Below are 24,332 nucleotides of genomic sequence, written 5' to 3' on the forward strand. Positions count from 1 at the left end.
GAGAACAAGTTTTCTGGGTCCTAATCCACTATTTTAATTCAAGATTTAAAAATGCAAACAATTTCGAGAGAGAGATTTTGAACTAAGAGGACAACAGAGTGGGTAACCTGCGCCCTCCATCCAGCCTGCCCTAGGGGCTTGGGTAGGTAGGGCTGGTCTGGACTCAGGATTAGAAGGCAGACACACTGGTTCTGCCTTTCAGGAGTTTTTGGTTAATGGGGCGACGCTGCTCGGAGGTGTTCAGAGCCACTTGGTACCACTGGTATGTTAGGGAACACTCAGAACAGGAGAAAGGTTGGCACAAGTGTAAAAAGCAGCCTGAGCAAAAACCACCCACAAAGACTTAGATCAGACTAAGAAAAATGTCCACTTCGATTTGGCATTCTCAGGGCTTCCAAACCTTCCAGAAGCAAAAGAGAAAATGGCAAAATAGAAGAAACAGAGCATCTTTCCGCAAAGGGAAAGGGAAAAATGTTTCCCACTCGTCTCAACGATGGAGAGAGGAGAATATTAAGAAAACCAAAAAGCTGTTTGCTTGTCATTTATATGTATGAATACTTTGTTGTTTTCAGTGGAAGAAAGCAGTTTGCAAACTGTATTCGCAGACTGATTTTGCCGAATAGCTGTAGCGTAATTTCATTCCATCGGAAAATAATTCTTTTCAATTATAACCCTATTTGCAAACAACATATTTTTAGCCATCGAACGGAACTTTTGGAGCTGTGGTTGCGTGCTTCTTTGGGGCGGTCTGGGAGTTGCGATGTTTGTATTTTCTCGTATTCAGGCACGCAGACTTTGAAACCCGCCTGAAAAGGCATCCCTAAGCTGTAAATGGCACGGAAAAAAAGTGAGCCATTTGCTCCTATCCGCAGTCCCAGTGACTTCAAGAAAGCATTCTGTGGTTAATCTGGACATGGCCAATCCAGCTCAAGTGGATTCTAGAAATGACTTTAAACATAAATTGTATTGCAATTGTTTCCATCTAAGCCACTCTCAGTTCCTGGGCTCCTAGAATTCTGATTTAGCATTTCCATAACACCTCACTGAATTAGAGGAGCTTTCTGGGTAATTAGCATGCAAATGTGCATTTCAATGCAAGATCTAGACAAGCTTTCACTCTCCTGCTGAGGGATTGATTTTGTTACAGGGCCCGAGAAGGTGTGTTTTTCATTTAGACATGCTTACGGCAAATTCCATGTAGGCTGTAATTGATAAGGAGCCTTATGAGAAATGAGATATATCCCCACAGCAAGTAAAAAATATTTGTGCCCAGTCCTGGTCTGCATCTGGGGCTGAAAGATGAGGAATCAAGGAATGTTCATTTAAAGCAATTCCTGCTTTGTATGAATTTAAAATGTTGTAAAGGGGCTTTAAAGAAAGCTTCAGTCATTATCTGCAAAATAACCGTATTAGAGGACTTTATTAAGTCTCGCAATCTGACTTCATTTATTTTCTCACAATGACTCCCGCAGGAGTGAGGGAATCAAGCCTTTGTTCGGTCTTCTTTTCCTTCCAGGAAGGAGGCCCACTGGAGAGAAGTCTGCGCAGGTTTTCCCCGGTGACATTCAGGAGGGTAGCCGTGCTCTCGGGCAAACGGCTCTGCTTGGAGCGCCGAAAATGCGCGCCAGATTTCCACGGTTTTTTGTTATCCTTATTGTTTCTTGGTACTGAAGCATTTTGCCTGTCTGGGTTGAGATTTTGTGGGTGGGAGGACACCTCTTGTGTGTGAATTCAGACTGAGCAGGGAGGATTTAGCATGTCAGGGATCAGGGCAGCTCGAAGCTTCTGGATCCATCTTTTGACAAGGAAGCCATTGCCTGACATTCGAGCTCCTGCCTTTTGAGCGAGGGGAAGACGAATTGGCCCCTCGGTGGTGGTGGGAGCGGCGGGAAGGTGTGTCCTTGAATGGGTGGTGATGGGGACAGAGGATGAAAACTCACCACATTTTGGCACCCAGGTTATGGGTACGCCATTTTTTTAAGCCTGAAAGGAGACAAAATGTTCACAGTGGTTAGTCACCTCTGGTTATGGGACTGTGCGTGACAGCTGCTTCTTTACCTATTTGTGTAACATTTAAAAAACTCTCTACAAGGAGACTGTATTACCTTCAGAATTCTAAAGCACTATCTTACCCCCCCACCCCCACCCCCCGCCCATGCAGGAGGAGGTCACGAAGTATCACGGAGCTGATCATAGCAGGAAGGCACCAAAGCAAGAGCCCAGCCTCGTTTGGGCCCCAACCCCTCGTGAGGCTCCACAAACCAGGACACTGGTGGCCACACCATGGCTCCCCACTTAGGAAATCTTCCGTTCTCTGCAAGGTGCTCCAAAGGGCTGCCTCTGCTCCCCATCCTCACCTTGCAGGGCTGCGGGGCCGGCAGTCGCTGAGAGCTGCCCTTGACTGTGGTACCAGCTCCTAGCACATTGATTTATGGAGCTATTTGGTGTCAGGTAATTGCCCATCAATATCCTATTTATCACCCAGCTTGTCACGGGTTGTGGCTGCTATTCCACAAAGCCAAGGCCTTTGAGAAAGGTCCAGTGGCTCAAAGCACAGGAAGAGGAGGTAGGAAATGTACCATGGCCAAGTTCTTTTCTCCCCACTTTGCTTATTGCTGGGCTTCCCCTTGAGCAAGGGGAGGGACGGTGGCATGCGTCCAGGGCGGGAGCTACTGACTGTCACACGACTTCTGGATGCCAGGAGGATCCCTCTTGTTCCAGCCCTTCTCCCACCCACCCTCCATCCTTCCTAGATAAATGTGATCTACACTGGATAGGAACAAAATCTGCATATTCAGTAGGTCATTAGGTTTGTTAAAAAGTACATATGAATAGGCTGGAAAGAATGCTATCAAAACAAACACTCTGGTTGATAGAAAACTTCTTTGCTATATTTTCCCTATTGTCTACAATGAGCATGTATTTCTTAAAAACAAAATAATGCATTTGAGCCTGTTCACTGATAACTTAAAATTCCACAACTGAGGAATCATTCTTTCGGCTTCCAGTTTTTTATATCTTTAAAATGCAGATTCGAAAGAGTTCATCATTCTAGAAAGAAGGCTTTGGAATTGATGGGCCTCCGGAGAGCGGGCTCTGATGAGCCTGAGGGTGTGTGGGGGCTGGTGGGGGTGCCTGTTGGGAGAAGAGGGGGGAAAGTGGGCTGGGAAGCCAGCTTTGCCCACGGCAGGGTTTGCTGGGGGCGCACCTGCTGACCCAGCGTGCTGGGAATCTCAAGTACAGACATGAGGACGCTCCCCGCTTTGCTGCACTGAATTCCTGGAAAGCCCAGCTGTTGTCTGGAGCCCTGGAGATCAGGAAACCCTGGACTTTCCAGGCCCTCCCTTGCCCTTGAGTTTCAAGGGCTCGGCCCAGACGCCCTTGCCTCCTCCGGCCTGGCTCCACTGGGGGAGCAAAGGAAGCAGGGGCTCTGGTTGCTTCACAACAGAAAGTCCCGGCTTCTGACACTGAGTGATTAAAAGTGATTTTTCTTTTAAGAAAAAAGAAGCCTTTTATCATACTCCTAGGGCTGACAGAAACCATTCGGGCAGATTTTTCTAGTCTTGTTTTGTTAGAAGCAAACATGGGAGGGCATAACTGTCCTCACCCCAACTCACCCTTACAAACCACGGGGAGAAGAGAGAAGATTTCTGGTGTGGTCAAGAGAGGTGGTTGGCTCCACTGTTCTCCTGATACCCAGTGCGGCCCTCACGGAAAGGAAGGAGGCTGTGGATTGTTTCAACCCTCAGATCCCCCTTTATGTGGATTATATCTGAAAATCTGGGTGCCAGGGCATGGTGTGAATGGGCTGAGGACAGTGGACATTCACCGGATTCATTCTCTAGGCCAGGCACCGTTTTTAACCACTTTGTGTTTATTCATCTATTCGAGTCTCACAACAACCTGATGAGAAGGGAGTACTGTCATTGCCATTTTCTGGGCGAAGAAACTGAGAGCCAGAGTCACTTGCCCAAGACCGTGCACTCAGTGAGTAGCAGAGCTAAGCTATGAACCTGGCCTTCACCTGATAAACAGACTCAACTCTCCCACCATGGTGTTTGCTGATGGTCATTTCAAATTTTGCTTACAGCTGTGCATAAAAGTTTTAAAAATTATAATGAGATATCTTTCCAGGCATTATGCTAATTACAATGTGCTCACAATTTACATCCATAATTAGGAGACTGGGGAGTGAGTGATTCTATTGCTTGGAAAGGGAGAGTACAAATATTACTCCCTGTGGAAACCACATACCCAAGTCCCAAGAATAAAAATAGCATACCAACGGGTACTGGTGCCCAATAGGAGCCCATCATCTAAATATTCTCAAAGCCCAAGGATTTTAGTGATTAAGTATCTCAATGGCATGAATCTAAAAAGACAGGGAGATGGGCCAATCAGCTCAAGCCTGCCCCACTTCAGTGCAGGGGAGGAGAGAAGTTCTTTTTCCACCTACCCTCCTAGGTTCTCTAACTGGAGTTCTGTAGATTGAACAGACAAAATTCTCATAACAAGAGAAAAGTGTACAAATTTATTTAATGTAAGTTTTACATGACACAGGAGCCTTCATAAGAAAATGAAGACCCCCAGAAAGGTGAAACCTGCATGTTTGTATATTAGGTTTGATGAAAATTGTAAGTCATGGAAAACACGATAGGACAAAGGATACAAGCCAATTGTTGTAATGTTGGAGGAAACTTAGCAAAGCCTTTTCTTTCAAATTCCTCTCAGAAGTCTTCAGACTTCAGAGATGAGGATGTTCCTTGCCTCTGGGTATAGGGAGGGCACCTGTCACGTGAGGATCTCACGACCTGTTTTGGGGGACACAGGGAAAGTCAGGGAGACCTTCCTGTGCCTGGCATTTCTCAAATTCCTTCAGCTAAAAATTCTCGTATGCCAAGTTGCCATACTTCGGAGTAGGGTGTGAGCTCCGTCATCGGCCAGCAACAAAACTGGAATAACAAAATTTTAAATCCAAGGACATCTTCCAATCAAGGCATTCAGGGCAACATGGGTCTCAAGTTTCTTAGACAATTTATTTCATATATTTTTTAATTGTCTTTTTATAGGAATGAATACACTCATTTAAAAAAATGGGGGGGGGGAAGCCTGGCTGGCTCGGTTCGCAGAGCATGCAACTCATGACCTTGGGGTTGTGAGCTCAAGCCCCACGTTGGCCATAGAGTCTACTTAAAAAAAAAAAAGTTTAGGGGCGCCTGGGTGGCACAGCGGTTAAGCGTCTGCCTTCAGCTCAGGGCGTGATCCCAGCGTTCTGGGATCGAGTCCCACATCGGGCTCCTCTGCTATGAGCCTGCTTCTTCCTCTCCCACTCCCCCTGCTTGTGTTCCCTCTCTTGCTGGCTGTCTCTATCTCTGTCAAATAAATAAATAAAATCTTAAAAAAAAAAAAAAGTTTGGTTCTATTTTTTTTTTTTTTAAACTTTGAAGAACAGTTACTTGCAAATCTCTGCTTGGATTAATGTCTTAATATCCACACTTAACCTTTGACACTGAAACCTGAGCTGAAAGAACACTTTGGAACATTTGCTAAAGACCCACTCTGACCTTCTCTGTGGAAATTTCTAGTTCATAGCTGACCTCTGTAGGTAGTTGTGTCCTTTCTACATGGTGTCTTTGACAGAGATGCCAACTGTACGTGAAAAATGATAATAGAACACGTCCTGGGGAAGCTACCCTGTCAGGGTCCTCTCCCAGGCTCTGAAGCTCGGCCGGCGGCAGCCTGAAGGCAAGACTTAGTTTCTTTCTTGGAGTGATTTACTTTATGGCTGTGGACTAGATTCCCAGCCAGACACCACTCCCAATCTAGCCCAGGCCTTCGGGACTATGCCGATAATGGAATGGTGAACCTAAAACTAAGCCTAAAAGGAATCGGATGGTTGGTATTTAAGAGATACACCAAAGCCTTCCGCATTTCTTCGTTTGCTTTCTATGGGATTTCGTCTTCGTGAGCACATCTCTCAATGTGTTGGTGTGTCGGCGGCACATGGCAATCCTGAGTCCCAGGGGACTCGTTTAGTAAAGAACATGAGTGAGAAGGGAGCATTTGAATTATCCCATAAATGTTTTTAACTCACCAATAATGTCTGTGTAGCTAGTAATCGTGGCTCCCGGCATGGAGAGGGCTTTCCTGTTGCTAAATTTTGTGCTAATCCTTGAAGCCAGCTAGGGTGGGTTCCATATTATTTCTTCTGAGTGGGGCAGTGAAGTCCATCTCTGACAATTCTTAGCTCCCTTTTTATTTTTTATTTTATTATTGTCTTGTTTGGCTAGAGAAAATAGCTGCATAAGGAAAATCTCATCTCATTGAACAATTAAGGTTTCTCTCGCATCCTAATCCTAAAAGGAATAAATAATTGCATGTAAGCCAAGCTTTCTATTCGGTAAGCATCTATCCTATTGATCTCTTTTTCTGCATTTCTCTCTTATATGTATTAATAAAGTTAAAAGAGATTAAAAATATTTTTCCAGAGAGCAAATAAACGAAATCACACAGCTAGAAAATTGTGTATGCAGGATTGACTTTCAGTGATTTAGTAGATAAATGACTTGATAATATAAATATAAATGCATTCATCTGGGGTTCTCAAAGTTTTTTTTCTAAAAGTAAAGACCACGGAATCAAAGAGGAAAGAGAGGCACTACGATTTTTCAAAGAAAGGAACCTATAAATAACTAATTGGACTATCACTTGATTTGTATGTCAGATACGTAAGTACTTAGAGAGAACACTGTTTGTTTCAGCTGTTCTCATCAGTATGATTAATGACTACTTAAAAGTGCTTGATTCCACTTGTATGCCAGCTGTTCTTGTGTAAAACAAACTGGGACTTTCTCAAGATAATCAGAGTCGGACTGTCTGCAGGATTTGGGGGCTGATACCTATGAGCTGGAAAAAGAAATTGATGGCTCTCAGCTCATCATCCTGAGGTCAGACCCAGACACTGGTGACTGAAATATACCCAAAGCAGATGTTGATTACTGGGGACTTGTAAGAACAAGGGCCTGCTCCTTCGCAGATTTTGGATGATGGCAAGATCTTAGCCAATACGGAGCTTTATGCACTGTTAGCAAGTTAACAAGGACCTGAGAAGTCTTCACTACACCGATTACTTTAAAAGGTAAATATGCAAGGAGAGTCATTCGAAATCACAGGCAAGATGGGCCGAGCAGCAAAACAAAATCATTAAACCATGGAAGTAATGCTCCACCCTTTCCCAATGAAGCAATCACGACGGGTTGCATCCTGTGGGTAGGCAAGGTGTTGGTTACGCGGGAACGCACACATGCGTCATGAGGCTGATTTCAGACGTAAGCTCCAAAGTCAGTGAGCATTTCTGAATTTTCACTTCCCATCGCACAAATTCAAAAGTGGCTGTGCAGGCATCATCTCCTCTACACTAAAAGGTAAAAGGAAATCAGTACCTAATCAGAGATGGCAGTCTCTTCTTGACCACATGGCTACACTCAAAAGTACCCAAATGAAAATGAAAATCCCACTTCAGTCTTTAAAGTCAGCGAGTTTAAAGCATCAAGACAGTCAACAAAGATCGCTCAAGTTATCCCTGCGCTAGTAACTCCGCCAGTAAGGTGTTTGCCAGACGGGAAATAGCTTTCCGTCTCATTGGAGGAGATCAAAGCATACTAGCTAACAGTTGTCCGCTGCTACTATGTTTAGCACCGTACTGAGCACGTTATGGGCGCCATCTTATTTATTTCTCAGAGCAACTTTATGAGGTCACTACTATTATTACATCCTCATTTTAAAGACGAGACAATCAAAACATGTGCTCAACATCCCCCAGTTAAGAATGCCCCCAAACGGAGGACTCAAACCCAAGTTCCTCTGACGCCAAGGACCGTGTGTGCTCTGAACTAGTACCCGATAGCTATGTGCATTAGGAAAATGGCAGTGCCGGGCAGTAAGCATATGGGGAAAAGCCAGAATGTGTGCCAAAGACAGGGTTATAGAGGTCATCAGAAGAGCAAAAGGCATCTGGGGAAGCTTATCTGAATTTGGGTTTGAACTTGTAGAAAAAAGATTAGTGATATTGAGGATAACTACCATATTTTCTCACCAACACTCCTTTGGCAAGAAAGAAAATTTGGACTCACAAATCATTGAGCTGATACATAAGTCATTGAACTGATATATAGATGTAGATATACATATAGATATGGATATTTACACTTCAATGTATATAAGATTTTATAAAAATGTGTATATAATTATAGAGATCATGGCTAGCATAGGTTTCCATAACCATGTGTCAATTATATCTATTTTATAGATGAGAAAACCCATAAAGCCTTTTATACTTAAGAATTGATCAGGCTCCTGGGAGACAATACTCCATGAGTCTCCTTTGTTTCTGCATATCTTGTAAACAGAGGCTTCCTAGCTGTCCTTCGTTCCATACTATCTTTTCGAGGATGCTGGCACACAGCCTGGGAAGACCTAGTGTCTCCCTCTGGTGAAAGGGCAGGTACGCTTACTGCCCATTGTAGAAGATTGGGTTCTCTAAGCCCAGGGTCTCCCCCCTGAAACATAATCCACTGCACTTGTAGGCATCCTTCCGGGTCGATCCAGGTTGTCCCCATGACACTTGGGAGCAAGGAGAGTTAACACACTGCACTGGCTCATGCTGTTTGCTGTGCTATGAGTAACACAGTCCTTTGTCTCTGACCTCGGAGTCTCGTGTCTTACGCCAGCAACCACGAAACTGTGGCAGTTAGCTTACCACTGGGGTAAAACCTCAGACCCTTCACACTTCAGAAGATAGGAACATTTCATTTCTTTTCTGGACAGGTCAAATTTGTCCTCAGCCTTATAGAAAAATAAGACATCTGCTTTGGTGTCCATTGGATTAATATAAGTAGGTCCATCTTAGAGCCTACGGAAACAAAGACAAAAATGGCAGTGGGAGAGTCTCCCCTGAATGTTTAGCCAGGTGCTCAGAGACAAGGCTAAGGAGAGTCTAACCATTTCCACGTCCACACCCTCCATATGCTCATCACTGAAAACAAGGGTTGACAAACTGGCCCATGAGCCAAATCTGGCCCACACCTTCTTTAGTAAGTAGATTTTTGTCTCGCATTATCGGTGGCTGTTTTTATGCTACAAGAGCAGAACCGAATGGTTGCAACAGAGACTCCATGGCCTGCAAAGCCTAAAACATTTACTGTCTGGCCCTTTACAAAAAACACTTGGTGGCCTCTGATCTAAAGAAATAGATTCATGTAGAATAAAGAATTCCCCCCAAATGTGCTGAAGAGGTATGAAGAGAACATCACGTGAGCATAGAAAAGAAGGCTGTAAACACAGGCACATACACACTTGCACACACACACACACACACACACGTACTCACATACGTACACATCCCTTCCTGCAGAGAGGTTGAGTAATTTTGTTAAGGTCACACAGGTAGTAATTTTGTTAAGGTCACACAGGTAGAAAAAGGTAGACACACAACTTAATTGCAGCTCTGACTCTAAAATCTAGGCCTTTACCACTGCTAATATATTACCTCTCAATATTAAAGGCCTATTGAATTCATACATAAAATCATAATTGAATTTACCCTTTCCAACAATACTTAATATTTTTAAAATTGTGATTTGTGGGTTGTTTACTGGCAGAAGCTACAGATCTCTTGTCCTGTCTGAGTTTTGCAAGAGCTTTACTTGAATTCATTATATTAATATATTCCCACCTGCCGCTTTGATGGCTATCCTTTGAAGTCAAGTCCACTTTTATTATTAAAATAATTATATTCATGGTTTTAAGAGTATAAGCCTAAGTAAAGCTTTTGCCAGTTATCTATACGGCAATATTCAGGTAACTTTAATGAAAGAATAGTACTTTTAAATACTAAACTGTAGATAAGTGCTTTTACTATTGCATTGCTTTAAGAATCTACCCCAAACACTGATATTTTCCATATAATTTTCATAGAGTCAGTTGATCCTACCCTTAGTTGTGCTGCGTCAAAGGGGGGAAAGCATCTATCACCACCAGGGTGTGTATCAGAGGCTTTCTGTGAAGAGTTCTAAGGAAAATGCACCATCTCCCAAAACCCCCGAAGTTGTATCTCCAGATGACCCCTTTGGCAAAGGAATAGCATGGTAGTATCTTGCTGAGAAACAAGTTACCATATTTAAAGAATTCTGTGTCAATAAAAAGAAAAGGTCAGTACTCATTCGATTTTGCATATTATTTTGAACATCTAGAAAAGTGTTTTTCACGGATGACAAGGCTGCTCCTCTGACAGGGAAATAATGCATGTTCGATCTGATGTGTGCTTACTAAAAGTGCAGTGTAGACGTGAATCCTCGTTTATGATACCCGCTCCAGAGCTGGAAGCCTGGGGAAAGGATTTTACTTCACTGTCCATTTCTCCACGTATAGCTGCTTTAAAAAGTTCGATATTAATTTTAGGGGCGTTTGGTGGCTCAGCCAGTGAAGCGTCCGACTCTTGATTTCAGCTCAGGTCATGATCTCAGGGTCGTGGGATTGAGCCCCGCTTTGGGCTCTGTGCTGGGCGTGGAGCCTGCTTGCGATTCTCTCTCTCCCTCTGCCCCTCCCCCCCCTAAAAAAACCCAAAGTCAGATATTAATTTTAACGAAATGGTTTGATCTCCGGAAGAAAAACTGTGGCCTTTGATTCTGACAGAGTAGCAACAAGCTACTTCATATAAATTGTTTTGAAACCTCACCACACAACGACTGCCAGAGTTTGCACACTTTTTAGGTGACAGGGTAGGATTCTAATTCAGCTCTTCCTGGTTCCAGACATTACCCCATATTTCCTGGGTCTACCACATCACATGTTCTATCAGCCCAAAGCACATAATTCCTGGAGGAGACCCTTGGCATTTTCTCCTCCCACTGCAGTGGTTTAGAAGGTCATGTATTCCAGATAGTGCTGCAACCAAACAGAGGGGCTGCTGTCGACCTGGGTCCTTGGGTGACTGTGCAAAGCTGAGCCTCTTCTACCGACCTGTGTTTGACATGCAATGTGATAAAAGACAAGCTACCGAGATCCAGGGATTGTTTATTGCCACTGTATAGATGTCTTATTTAAACACTGCTGTCTTCGACTATTCTCCAAGTGGACTATCTTTTCTTCATTGGTTTACAGAAACTCTTTGTTTGTTAAGGATATTGGCATGGTGTCTGTTATGTGTGCTGCCAATGTTTTCCTCCCTATGATTTTGCTTACATTTTATTTTGCTGAACAGAAATATTTTTGCTTATGCTGTATTTATCTTTTTTCTTTTTTTTTTTTTTTAAAGATTTTATTTATTTGACAGAGAGAGAGACATTCAGTGAGAGAGGGAACACAAGCAGGGGGAGTGGGAGAGGAAGAAGCAGGCTCCCAGTGGAGCCTGATGCGGGGCTCGATCCCAGAATGCCGGGATCACGCCCTGAGCCGAAGGCAGACGTTTAATGACTGAGCCACCCAGGCACCCCAAAGCTATATTTTTCTAAATAGGAATTTAAAGTTTTACAGAGCCAAACTTGTCAGCTATTTTCTTCTATGTTTTCTAGTGTATCTGTCAGAAACACAGAGGATGTTCCTTTGCCAAGATAATAAGTTTCCCATAGTCATTTACTGAATAGGCTATCATTGTGCCCTGGTCCTGGCAGAAAAGCTATTTTTATCAATAATAAATCCATATATGTGTTATATGAATATATGTCTGTACTCTTAATATTGTTCTATTTTTATGCCCATTCCATACTAATTTATTACTGCTTTTTAATATATGTTCTGATATATGATGGACCCAATTCCTCTTCATTTTTTTATTGCAAATATTATTGGCATGCACATGTATTCATTCTTCCAGATAAAGTTTACTATTTGTCAGGTTAGAAAAGAAAATGTGTTGGGATTCTCAATGAGATACTAAATGTATATGTTAATACGGGGAGCACTGAAATCTTTATATTGCTGAGTTTCCATCAAGGAAAATGATGTGTAGCTTCATTTATTCAGATCTCATTAAAATTTTATAGTTTTTCTTGTGTATTTCTTACTAAATCTACTTCTCGGTACTTCATACTTCGTGTTGCTATTGTGGACGTGTTGTCTTTGGTAACACAAAACAGATGAACTTCAAAGAACTATCTGAAAATAGAATTTAAACTCAAACCTGCACAATAATGACCTAGAAGCCAGTTGAGAGAGACATTACACACAAACGTTTCTAAGATGAGAAAAGGGGAGGGGGATGGCCCTTGGCCTGCACCAGACTGAAAAATATCGTGTCTACCTGGACCACAGCACAGTGGCCCTGAATAGAAGTTTTGCTTCATTCCATTTTGCTGTTAGGCCACTGCCTACAAAAACCCTTTTCAGAACTTACTAGGAGGTTGTTTTTCAATGATGTTATTTTCTATATTACATTTGTCATCTGTATGAAGCTCCCAAAGAGGAATTCCCCTGGTCTTTGTTCCTCCTGAGAAACTGCTTTGTGCTTTTAGCTGGCGGACCCTGTTATAAATCATGTAACTGATAGCATTTCCCACTGCATTGTCTGCTAGAGAGCTTAACGTCAAATTTTCACCCACCGCTAACAAATGCATGGGATTTTCATGGATGCATTTGAATTCGAAGCTTATTCCTGGCCTTGTTGAACTTTCTTTCCAACACTTACGCCTGTTTTTCATTTATTTTTATCTTGTTACATCTTACATATCTTTGTAATCCACTTTGAATGTGTTCTGGATCAAAACAGACTTGAAAATGCTTAGACGGGTTTGCAGGCTACAATCCGTGCTCCAGCTCACGAAATTGCGTGATTAATGTAATTACCACACCATTTGATATAAAGAACTTTATTTTGAAATAAGGAAATCCAAATTCTTTGAAGTTACACATCGGTTCGTACAGAATCATCTCAGCCTTAATTTCTAAAATCAAGCTGACTTTTAAAAACCTTCTAGTAAAATGATTATGGTAAACGTGAAGTCAGGCTAGGATATATAAACTTTATGACAGTCATCATATTACTAGTTTCTATTTATCTTTTCAAATGTGTGTTTGCTCCCTGTTTCATTCTCAGTACTAAAATGACAATTTCTCACAAAGATTTGTTCTCTTTCTATATTGAAAATTTTCCAAAAAAAGAATTTTTAGGGTATGTAAATTCAAAACAACTATTTTCAGGACCCAGTATGAAAACGTGTAAAACCAAATCAGAATTGTTTTTAACTGGAGGTATATCTCCAAGTAAAACAAAGACAGGACAAAAGACAAACACAGTTTATGGGAATAGGTTTTAGAAAGATTTTTAGTTCAGTGAAGTACATTAGATGTTCTTAATAATACGTTTTTTTAAATGTGAATAACAAATTTTTAGAAAGGAATTTGTAATACTGAAATCCATCTATAAATATTTGAACTATCAATAATCTGACTTTATGAACATGAGACAAGGTGACTGAAGACATAAAATACTACTGGAGGTATTTAACCAAGTGTTCCCGAAGCATTCTGGGGGTGAAAAATGACAGGCATGAGGCTGCGGTACTGTCCCAGGAACTGGTGGGTGGCCAGCAGCTGGGTGCTTTACCACACGATTCCCAAAGGGCAGAGAGGCTCCTCCGGAAATAGCGGGGGGATTAATTTTGACAATAATAAACTTTACACGAGGGACAGTGAGCATAATATGATCTAATCAGACTGAACCCTTGCCAAGAGCCTGAAATCAGAACCACCACCAAGTGCAATTCAAGTGTCCTCATTTCCACACAGAGAGAACATTTCTAATACTTCTATTTAAAGAAATAAAATCAATTGGTGAACTTCACAAGAAGTGTATATAATGCATGTCTTGTGTGAACCCCTTCTTGTTCATTTGGTAGCTTAGAGATATCTGTAAAGATCTGCCTCTTTACTTTTTAACTTCATCAACCCGCCTGGATGGAACATGAGGTCAACGATATACACCTCAGGGGGAGGGAAAGCCCCAATCAGTCCTTTACGAGATTCATTCATCAACTTAACTTCATTCCAAGCTCTGCCATACTCCCCGCGAACCAGAGAGCAGCCGATGCCAATTTTATCAGCCAGCGCCTGTGGGAGAAAACACAAGATCAACCAAAAGTGAGGAGGGAGAGGGGCGGAGAAAAATCCTTAGCTGGAAGACCCACCTTGTTGAAGGTGAAATATAGAACTCTTGCAAAGAAGTGCTAGAAAGGAGGCTGAAAAAAAATGTGGAATATTGTGATAGGAGCCAATAAAATGTGATAAGTTCCCTTGTTCCCCAAGATCCTGTAGACTCAAAATCTCTGTGTAGGTCCTGCTGGGAAGCGACATTTTTCAGGCAGTTACACCGCATTGTATCAGCACAAGATTGATAACGTCATTGGAGAAAAGCTATTCCACGGGCTTTCAGCACTACCGCATCTATCAATCTTTCTATGCTTCTAGGCTGCTCTGTGGGTGTGATATGCAGTGGGATTGAATGGAGGGATCAGATTGGTGGGTACCTCTTTCTTGCCGATTTATTCTGTGTGATGGGGACCGTGCCGTGAGCGGGCGGGCTGGTCCTTCTCGGGCTGCCTGCTGCCGCTTCTTCCGGAGTGGCTTATGTTCCTTGGAAGTGCTCTCTTCAATTTGTCCTGGTGCCGAGGCTATTTAAAAAGTACCTTGAAAATAATCTGGAAACTTCTTAGCCTCAGTGTAGTGGATTAAGAATGTTGCTTGGACCGCCTGGATTTGAATTTCGGCTCAGCCACTGTCTAGTTGTTGTCACCGCAGGCAAATGACTCAGCCTTTCTGTGCTTCCATTTCTTCATCTGAGAAATGACGATAACAAGAGCAGAACCTCCTTCCTGGCAGGGTGGTTACGGAGAGGAAGGGAATGAAGCCGCGCCATGTGCTGAGAGCTAGGCATGCTGCACAGAGTAGGCACTCCACGAGCGTTCCTAGTAGAAGGCACGAATTGCGTTGTTTTCATAATTCATGTATGTATGAATGGGATTTATTGATTACTTGCCACGTATTGATGGCGCCAGGTAGTCTTTCTTGAGTGGACCAAGATGATTAAGACATGGTTGTCACTTTGAGAGCCTTCCATCCTATCTAGTCTGAGCCTGCCTGGTAAACAGTCAACTCGAATACAGCAGTATCCACATGGATGGCATCCTGTGGTATTGTCATTTATAAGAAGAAATGCGTGTTTGGTCTTTGTCCCATTTCTGGCACGGAACTCCTAAACCCTTGGAATTTCCTAAGTGATGAGAACCATAAAAGTGTCTTTCCTTATGTTAATGAGGGGACTTCTGGACAGCACTTAAGGATGGGGGCTGTTTGGCAGGGGAACCAATCTTATGTTGAGGGTTACAACATTCAGTCCCACTCCGACCTCTGGGGACGGGAGAGGGGCTGCAGGTTGAATCAGCCACCAGTGGCAATGATTTCATCTATCGTGCCTATGAAATGAAGCTTCCACGAAAACCCAAAAGGCGAGGGTTTGGAGAGCTTCCTGGTGGGGACCACGTGGAGATTCAGGGAGAGTGGTGCGCCCGGCACGGGGCGAGGAAGCTCCAAGCCCTCTCCCCATACCTTTCTCTAAGCATTTCTTCCATCTGGCTGTTCCTGAGTTATATCCTTTTATAATAAACTGGTGACCTATTAAGTAAAATGTTTCTGAGTTCTGTGAGCCCCTCTAGCAAATTAATCAACCCTGAGGGGGCTGTGTTCTTGGGAACCTCCAATCCAGAGCTGGCTGGTCAGAAGCACAGACAACAGCCACGGGTTTGTGACTGGTTGGCTGAAGTGTGTGTGGTGAGGAGGGGGCAGCGTGGCAGGACTGAGCCCGTAACCTGTGGGATCTGACGCTATCTCCAGGTGGGTAGTGTCAGAATTGAGTTACATTGACCTAGCTGATGTCTGAGGATTGCTTGGATGTATAAAAACTGCTCCCCGCCCCCCCGGACCTGCCACCCCTTCCTCCAATGGAATTGGTTCTAGAATTTTCTTACACTCATTGTCTAGTGGGGTCAAAAATAAACATGTTTTCTGAAATAATATTTATTGCTCTCTTAACTCCATGTCAAGGCACTTTAAATCATCAAAATAATCCTGTGAAATAGATAACGATCTCATTCCCCATTTTATGGAGAGTAAAACTGAGGTCAGGTCATTTTCCCGAGGAAGGTCACCGTAAGTGGTGACCTAACTTGGAAGCCAGGGGATCTGTCACCAGAGTCTGAGTTCCTAACCTCAGGGTGTTACTGCCTCCCACTGAGTTGAATGAGTTCCCAGCTGAAAGTCTCCATCATCTTTGCGAAGTGGGAAACTGCTTAGAGGAAGAGGCAGAGATGAAAGTGTTACTAGAAAGAAGGGCAGATGTGGGGGCAGAGCTGCTGAGGACAAAAGGAAAAGCCTGTGACCAGGAGCTGGAAAAGAGTGGCCTGGGGGGGACTGGCAAGGCAGTGGGGAGGACGGATGGCGTCGAGAAAGGGAGGGAAGTTAGTGAGCAAATTATAAGGCCTATGGATGATTCATCTAGGCTGCCAAGGGGGAAGAGTAAAGCCAAAAAGGAGGCAACAAACTGGAAGAAAATAGGAAGGATGAAAAGTATTTGTAAGAGGGAATGATTTAGGAGGGTGGAAGGATAAGAGATTTTATCAGTGGGCATTGGTGGTCAGGACGTCAGGGGAGGGCAAGACCCAGCTACTGAATTGTGTGATTCCGCACAGTTCGGCATAATGCGATGGACTGAATGTTCGTGTCCCCCTCCCCCCCAAATTCATATGCTGAAACCTTGATCCCCTGTAGGGTGGTATGGGAAGGTGGGTCCTTTAGGTAGTTAGGTTCAGAGGGGGTCACGAACATGGAGTTCCCACTGCAGGATTAATGCCCTTGTAAAGGAGGAAGAGACCAGGGCCTCCTGTCTGTCCGGGATGTGAGGACACAGGCAGAAAGTGGCCACTGCAAACCAGGAAGAGGGTCCTCACCAGACGCTGACTCTGCCGGCACCTCGATCTTAGACTTCCCAGCCTCCAGTTGTGAGAAATAATGTTGACCGTTTAAGGCCCCCAGTGTATGGTCTTTTGTGAGAGCAGCACGGGTACGCCAATACAGTGCCTATGAGACACTCGGGAGCGGCCAGCTGGAGTGCAGACAGACGCACAGATCACGAATCAGGAGAGGCTTGTGGGACAGAGGGAAGAATCGGGGCACCTTAGGCAGTTAGTTAGCATTTAAGGCCATGTGACAGGAGGACCTCACCGTATGACGTACAGAAAGTGAGAAAAGAGAAGCTGGGGCTGGAACCATAAGGGAACCCACATTGAAGAGGGATGGAGGAAAAGAGGTCGCCAAAGGCGACTGAGATGAGGTGGAAAGAGAGGACAACAGTTACTAAAGAGTGGTGTCAAGGAACAAGAATGGTCAGTGACAAATTCTTTGACATCATCAAGTAAGACAGACGATAGATTCCCGTGGTCCTTTCTGAGAGGGAGCCCAGGCCAGGCTGCAGTGGGCTGAGGAGAAAAACGAGGTGTGGCAAGGAGGGACAAGGTGCTGAGATGACTCTGAATTTTGACCCGGAGTGAGAATTATCTACAGATAGAAGCAATGTGGTAGGTTTGATTCAGGTAGACACGGGTTCGGGTTCCAGCTGGGCCTCTGTTGACCTTGGGTAAATTCCCTCTTTGAGTTCAGTTTTCTTGCCTTTCAAACAAGGGTAGTAATCACAACCTTGACAATTGCATTTGTCAAGTGCTTGACGCGTAGCTCAGAATGACGGTGGTCAGGGTAGTAAGAGCTACAGGACTAGGTGTAGCTCTGATGAGAAAAGATTTCTATTTCCTCTTTAAATAGTATAGACTTAGCTTAAGATTTTAAAGGAAAAACAAGAGAGAAAGAGATTTAAGATGAGAAAGTTCGATAAAGCAAGAAATCCAAGAAAATAGGGGAAGACTGGCATTTGGATTAGAGATGGAATTAGAACTGGAAGCAAGATACACATGGGTGTAAAGAGGTTTGGAGGTATTTGGGAGGGGGTAGGAATCTTGCACATTCAGTCTATAGTTCAGAAACCATTTTTGCAGGTCCTATTAATCCAGACACTTGACACAATGGAGAAAAATTTTGACTCGGATCCTTCTCTAGTGTCCCCATCTCAGTGAATAATGTCATCATTACCGGTTGCCCCACCCAGGACCTGAAAATCACCTTGTTCTTCTCATGCAATCCCTCATACCACACCCAGGCGGACACCAGCTGTTTTCAGTTGTATCTCTTAAATCTCCCTGTAAATTCACACCTCTTTCACATCCTCACGGCTATGGCTTTAGTAAAGGTCACCAGTGTTTCTTGCTCCACTGACCTTCCAACTGGTCTTCCTGTCTCCAGTCCTGCCCCTGCTCTAATTCATTCCCCATTCTGTTGCCTCAATGGTCTTTCAAATCATGTTACTGCCTTCCCCTTAACTTTCAGTAGCAGCTCACAGATTTTAGGATCAAGAGCAAACTCACGTGGTGTTTTATGATCTGGCCCATTAGCCTCATCCAAGCCCTCATCGCTCCTTCATCCAGACAAACTACTCTACGCTCCTCAGATGGACCAGGGGCTCTCATTCCTGTTATTTTGTATAACAGGTTTGCTTTGTTTAGAATGCTCTTTTCGGGGCGCCTGGGTGGCTCAGTCCTTAAGCGTCTGCCTTCGGCTCAGGTCATGATCCCAGGGTCCTGGGATGGAGCCCCGCATCAGGCTCCCTGCTAAGCAGGAAGCCTGCTTCTCCCTCTCCCACTCCCCCTGCTCATGTTCCCTCTCTCGCTGTGTCTCTCTCTGTCCAATAAATAAATAAAATCTTTAAAAAAAAAAATAGAATGCTCTTGTCTTGCTTCTTTACCTGCTGAAATCCTACATAGGCTCTAATACTCAGGCTGCATATCACTTCCTCCCCTGAAACTCTTCCTGACATCTCCTTAGAACCCACAAGTCGGGCTTAAGGTACCGGGTATAGGGGCTGTCACTTTAGTATCTCTATGTTCCCAGACCTTAGAAGAGCCCACAGCCTATAGCAGATGTATGATAAATGTTGAATGAATATGCTTTCGATAGTCTAGCAAATACACATGTACATATATATCTCAAATAGAAGGAACTCTAAATGATGGGATTAATATCAACCAGTTAAATGTTAGCCAATGGCTCACACCATTATGAGAACGACAAACATTTTTATCAACTGGCAAATGAGGCAAAACATCTTAAGTACCTTGAAAAGCAAAGCTCGATGGTAGAAGATTCCTTTTTTGATCAGTCCAATTGGTACAACATTGGATTTAAGTTGAAATTTTAGTTCACTTATATGAAGTTCCCAGCTGAAATCAGGTAGCTTCTCTTTTGAAACTTTACCGCCCATTTTTTCTGCCACATACCTGTGTCAATTACATTGAGATCAAATCAATCAAATTTCATATCTCATTCTGGATGCTTTGAGTGTAACTGTATGTATAATTGTATGTGTAAAAACTGTATTTCCTCTGAGTTTTATTTTTTGCTTTACTTTTTAAACTTACTATAAGCATGTTAACATTATGTCTACTGTCTTCAAACTATCATGTATAAACCGAAGTTCTAACAATTTCATTCAACACAAAGGAAGAAATGAATGCTAATTTTCCGAATATTTATAACAAGATACAAATCAGTATCAGACTAAATTTGTATTAATGCAGTTTTAAAGTTCTATCTTGCTGTTGAAAAATATTTTCAAATGTTTCAGTCTGAAATCCAAGGCATTGTACTAACATACGGTCCTTTTATGGAATTTGAACTCAGAGATAATACAAACACGTAGGAAATTTTCCCACTGGATTCCCAAATATTTTCAAGTTTTGTAAGTTTTTTCCTTTTAATCGTCTTATCTTTTTGATTGAGAGGCATTTATGTAACACTGAAGTGAGAGGAGAGAGAAAGGGGCAAAAGGAAAACTAGGTAAGTTGGGTGGTATACTATGCCTGGGGGTTTCCTCCTCCTTTGAGGCTCTCCCCAAAGAAGTCGGTAAACACACCAGCAAAAATCCTCTGTTCATCGATGAAGGCTACCAGATATTGGAGTCAAGGCAGAATCGCAAATTTTAAGAAAGAATTTCCTCTTGCTGTATGTAGGATCAAGCAAAGAACAACAGTGGCGAAAAACAGAGAAAGGGGCGGGGAGAGAGCTGTCGCAAGGACCCTGCCAGGCGTCCTGTAATGAATGCTGGGCACCAAAGGCGCTGGGACGAATTCCGGGATCTCGCCTCCCAAGGGGCTCAGGTTAAAACAACAATAATTTGTGGGGCGCCTGGGTGGCGCAGCCGTTAGGCATCTGCCTCCGGCTCAGGGCGTGATCCCGGCGTTATGGGATCGAGCCCCACATCAGGCTCCTCCGCTATGAGCCTGCTTCTTCCTCTCCCACTCCCCCTGCTTGTGTTCCCTCTCTCGCTAGCTGTCTATGTCAAATAAATAAAATCTTAAAAAAAAAAAAACACAATAATTTGAGAATGATGAAAAGTATTTCTGATAGGAACAAAGCATGAGGACGTTTGACAAATGCTACAATAAGCTAAATCAGAGTTCTGCTTGAGTCATCACTTCTCAAGGACATCAGGAAAACTTCGGTCGCCAAAAATACTCTCTTCCAGTTCTGGCTGACAAGAAGTCAATGATCTGGCGGCTCTGTTTCTTGCGGTTGTCACATCCAGGTCTGATGAGAGCAATGCACTTCTACTTGGAGTAGATACAAGCTCCCGCCGAGACTACAGCTGTTGCAGGATCCAGTAGCTCACTTACTGCTTGTCGGTGCCAGTGACGGAGGCCACCCTCCACTTCCTGAGGTTCCTAATCCCTTACAGCTACCAAGTCAAGCTCTCAGATTTCTCTTAGTGGACTCACATTAAATGCTCTAATTAAGAAGGCACCGTCGCTGGCGTACACAGAGCGTCGAGCCTGCCCCAACAGCCATCCCTAAGAACACACATACCCTCACTCAAGAGCCACGCGAAACGTAAGATATCAGACATCTGACCTAAAAGTCAGCGATGGTTACTTGTATTAGAAAATACTTTGTGGGGGTGGGGAACTGGGTGATGGGCATTAAGGAAGGCACGTGATGGAATGAGCACTGGGTGTTACGGAAGACTGATGAATCACTGAACTCTACCTCTGAAACTAGTAATACACTATATGTTAATTCATTGAATTTAAATTAAAAAAATAATAAGAAGAAAATAATTTGTGAGTTTACAATGAATTCACAATACGATTCCTTTAAATTGTGGCACCTAAAGGAGTAATTTCCTTTTTTCTTTCTTTCTTTTTTTTATTTTTGGAGTCATTTAATTTTCAAACTTTTGATTCATGCCTAACTTCTTCGGGATCACATTGAACGATGCCTTTAATGGTTTAGCTGGAGAAAATGACAAAAGCATTTTTCTTTAAGCAATTTCTAGCTCCTAGCTCGGATTCTTGGTGGAAATAGGAACTAAAATAGAAATTGGGCATTTTTTTTTTCAATTTATTGTGTTTCTGCTTCAGGGTCAGAAGTGGGGGGGGCAGTAATTATGGTGTCACTAGCTGGAAATGGGCTAAAAAATGCAAACCACTAAAATCAAAAACTTTGCTTCAGAACCTTAAAATGCCTATGTATATAGAGACCACTTACTTTGCAAGAGCCTCAATCTGCTCCTTAATATTGGTTATGGGAAATATTGACTTGGTCACTTCATACACATAAACACAGAAGTCCGGGTCGGAGGGAGGGTACCATTCTTTATCGAGGCTCCCTTCTCCGGTCAGTTTTGGGGCTACTGCAACCTCTTCTTCCTCCTTCACTTTCTCCTCTTCTTTTTTCCCTCGGCCTTTTCTTTGAGAGAAAACGGCAACAATCAAAGTCACAAAATAAATAGGCACTAAGCGCGCTCTGAGTTCATCTGAAGAAATAGAGTATTTTATACCTTAACGACTGTATCATATGCAGTTTTCAAATTTTTGATGACAACGATGGAGTTTTATAGTCTCTATATTATGTCAGAGAAATTAACTTTCAAGATAACACTACATGATTGATACACATTATGAAAATCATACACTGGTCTTGCGTACAATTGCCTAGCCAGATGTCTGGTGCATAGTAGGTATGTAATAAACATTTACTGAATTGGGAAAAACATAGTTTGCCTCCTCAGGGAGTCTAAGCCAGTCTTACATCATCTCTTGCTTTGGTTGAGATCTTCTGCAAGAAGAGTTTGAATCACTGTTCTTAAGAAAAATGACCCAAAACATGGGAAAAAAACAAAACAAAAGAAGGCTAGCATGGAATTTCCATGTCATGCAGGGGTGAAGACTAACCTAAAGTTTATCTAGCGGAATGTGCTTGATTCTGTACTTAGGGAAACTGGAATGTGCTTTGTAAAGTGTAAAGATGCTGTTTAATTAAAACATTCTATAAATTAATCGTTTCAACGTTCGAGAAGGTGTTAGCTCACATGTAAGTGTTTGTTTAGTAGACATGCAAATTATTTCTGTCGATGGAGAAGATATTGCCAGAGGTTATAGTTTATTGTCCTGTAGGATGTTAACCAGTTTTTTTTATGTAACTCAGTGATCTTTTTCTAACATTCCTTAATTAAATTGGATATAAATACCTAGCTCCTCAAATGTCCTTTGGGCCACTATTAACATCTTACTGGGTGCCTCTTTAATTTATGAGTTGAACAAAAGCAATGACATGTGTTCTCATTCCAGGTAACATGGAGTAGGCACATTTAACCCTGTTTCTCCTACTGAACACAGTCCCCCAAACCTGGACAGGATTCAACAGCTACTTGAAGACTCTGAAAAGCAAGTGGTAGCAGGAAGATCCCCGAAGACCTTTTGAATGATTACTGAACAGATGGCGAGTTTATCTTTTTCTTTTCCTCCAGTATTCTCCAAGCCGAACTGACATAGCTCAAAATCTGGAAGTGGGCGTCAGCACTAAGAGAGCTCAAGGGGAAGCCCTCTTGAGAAGCAGGAAAGACAGAGCGGAGGAAAGCTGTGTTTTGTTGTCTTCTTTTTTTCCCTCCATTCTCTTGTGCCGCAGCCTCTAAGGAATCCTATGACAGTGGCAGCAGTGGTGACATCAGCATCTCATAAGAACCTAAAATAACTTTATATTCACTCAGTCCTTATGTTGTTTGACTGGAGCTATTGGGGCAATAGGGGCAAGAGTATAGCAGGGTAGGGTAAATAAAGTTTCCTGGCTTGAGGACCAAAAAAGAAACCCCCAAGGAACCAACAAAGACAAGGGAGATCATGAAGAGGGAACAGCTCAGAAAAAAATGTCAAGTTATTTATGAATTCTTAGGCTTACCCCCAAGCCGTGTATGCATGGTTCTGACCCTAAACAGTGCATCGCAGATTTTGAGGATGGAACGATGGGACTGACCACCACCCAAATCCTAAACTGGACACTAGTTGGCACACAGTCAGGACTGCTCCAAATAGCACTGCAAAGCCTTTGGAGACTGGACTGACAGTGGAATGACAACTTGCAGAACACTGGCTGAAACTTGTTGAAGATTGAAAGCAGCTGGATCTGCGTGCCCGACTGTCTCCGTCAGAAGAGCATGTGACTCTTGATATTGGGGAAGGAGTTCGAGCCCCACGTTGGGTGTAGAGATTACTTAAATAAATACAACTTAAAAAAAAGAAGAAGAAATCAACTGGGTCAACTGCTGGTTAAAACAGACACAAAAAGGACATTCTTCTTAGAATGCATATAACACACATTCACCAATATCTTGATTACTGTAGCTTTATCATAAATCATTAAATCAGAGAGATTCTTCCAACTTCATTCTTTTTTTTCAAAATTATTTTATATACCCTTCCATAAAGGTTTTAGAATTAGCATGTCTATATCTACAAAAATTCCTGCTGGAATTTTAATAGAATTATACCAAATCTATTGATCAATTTGGGAAAAAACTGACAGTTTTACTATGTTGAGTTTTCTAATACATGAACATGGTATAGCTCTTCACTCACTTAGTGATTCTTTGATTTCCTTTGTGTTTGATGGTTCTCAATATATGTTTGTTCACTTTATTTCATATTTCATATTTAAAGCTATTAAAAATGGCATTCGACAAATTTTTGGTTTTCAATTTTTTATTGCCAGTATATAGAAATATGATTGATTTTTGTGTGTTGACCTGATATCCTGATCTGTTGCTAAACTCACCTATTAGTCCTATGAGGTTTTTTAAAACGTAGATTCCTTAAGGATTTTCTATTTAGACTATCTTGTTGTCTGCAAAT

The 24,332-nt window shown here is 42.7% G+C and overlaps 1 protein-coding gene across 1 annotated transcript; it reads right to left on the minus strand.

The window, feature by feature from the left end:
• Positions 1 to 12,847: 12,847 nt before the first annotated feature.
• Positions 12,848 to 21,979, minus strand: LOC148107389 (armadillo repeat-containing protein 3-like). The gene is made up of 3 exons (XM_087857622.1): positions 21,694 to 21,979; positions 19,265 to 19,427; positions 12,848 to 14,103 (listed from the first exon to the last, which is right to left on the minus strand). The coding sequence occupies exons 2-3, from the start codon at positions 19,409 to 19,411 to the stop codon at positions 13,894 to 13,896; spliced, it is 357 nt and encodes a 118-aa protein (XP_087713748.1). The 5' UTR covers positions 19,412 to 19,427; positions 21,694 to 21,979; the 3' UTR covers positions 12,848 to 13,893.
• Positions 21,980 to 24,332: the final 2,353 nt, after the last annotated feature.

Source organism: Ursus americanus, chromosome 31 (assembly GCF_024610735.1).
Source record: "Ursus americanus isolate L20-20 chromosome 31, mUrsAme1.1.p, whole genome shotgun sequence".
NCBI lineage: Eukaryota > Metazoa > Chordata > Mammalia > Carnivora > Ursidae > Ursus > Ursus americanus.

Coding starts and splice junctions, on each gene's coding strand:
- LOC148107389 (XM_087857622.1), bottom strand. CDS start 19,411: ATGGGCGGTAAAGTTTCAAAAGAGAAGCTACCTGATTTCAGCTGGGAA. Junction 14,104..19,264: donor ATCGAGCTTTGCTTTTCAAG/GTACTTAAGATG, acceptor TTTCTCCCACAG/GCGCTGGCTGATAAAATTGG.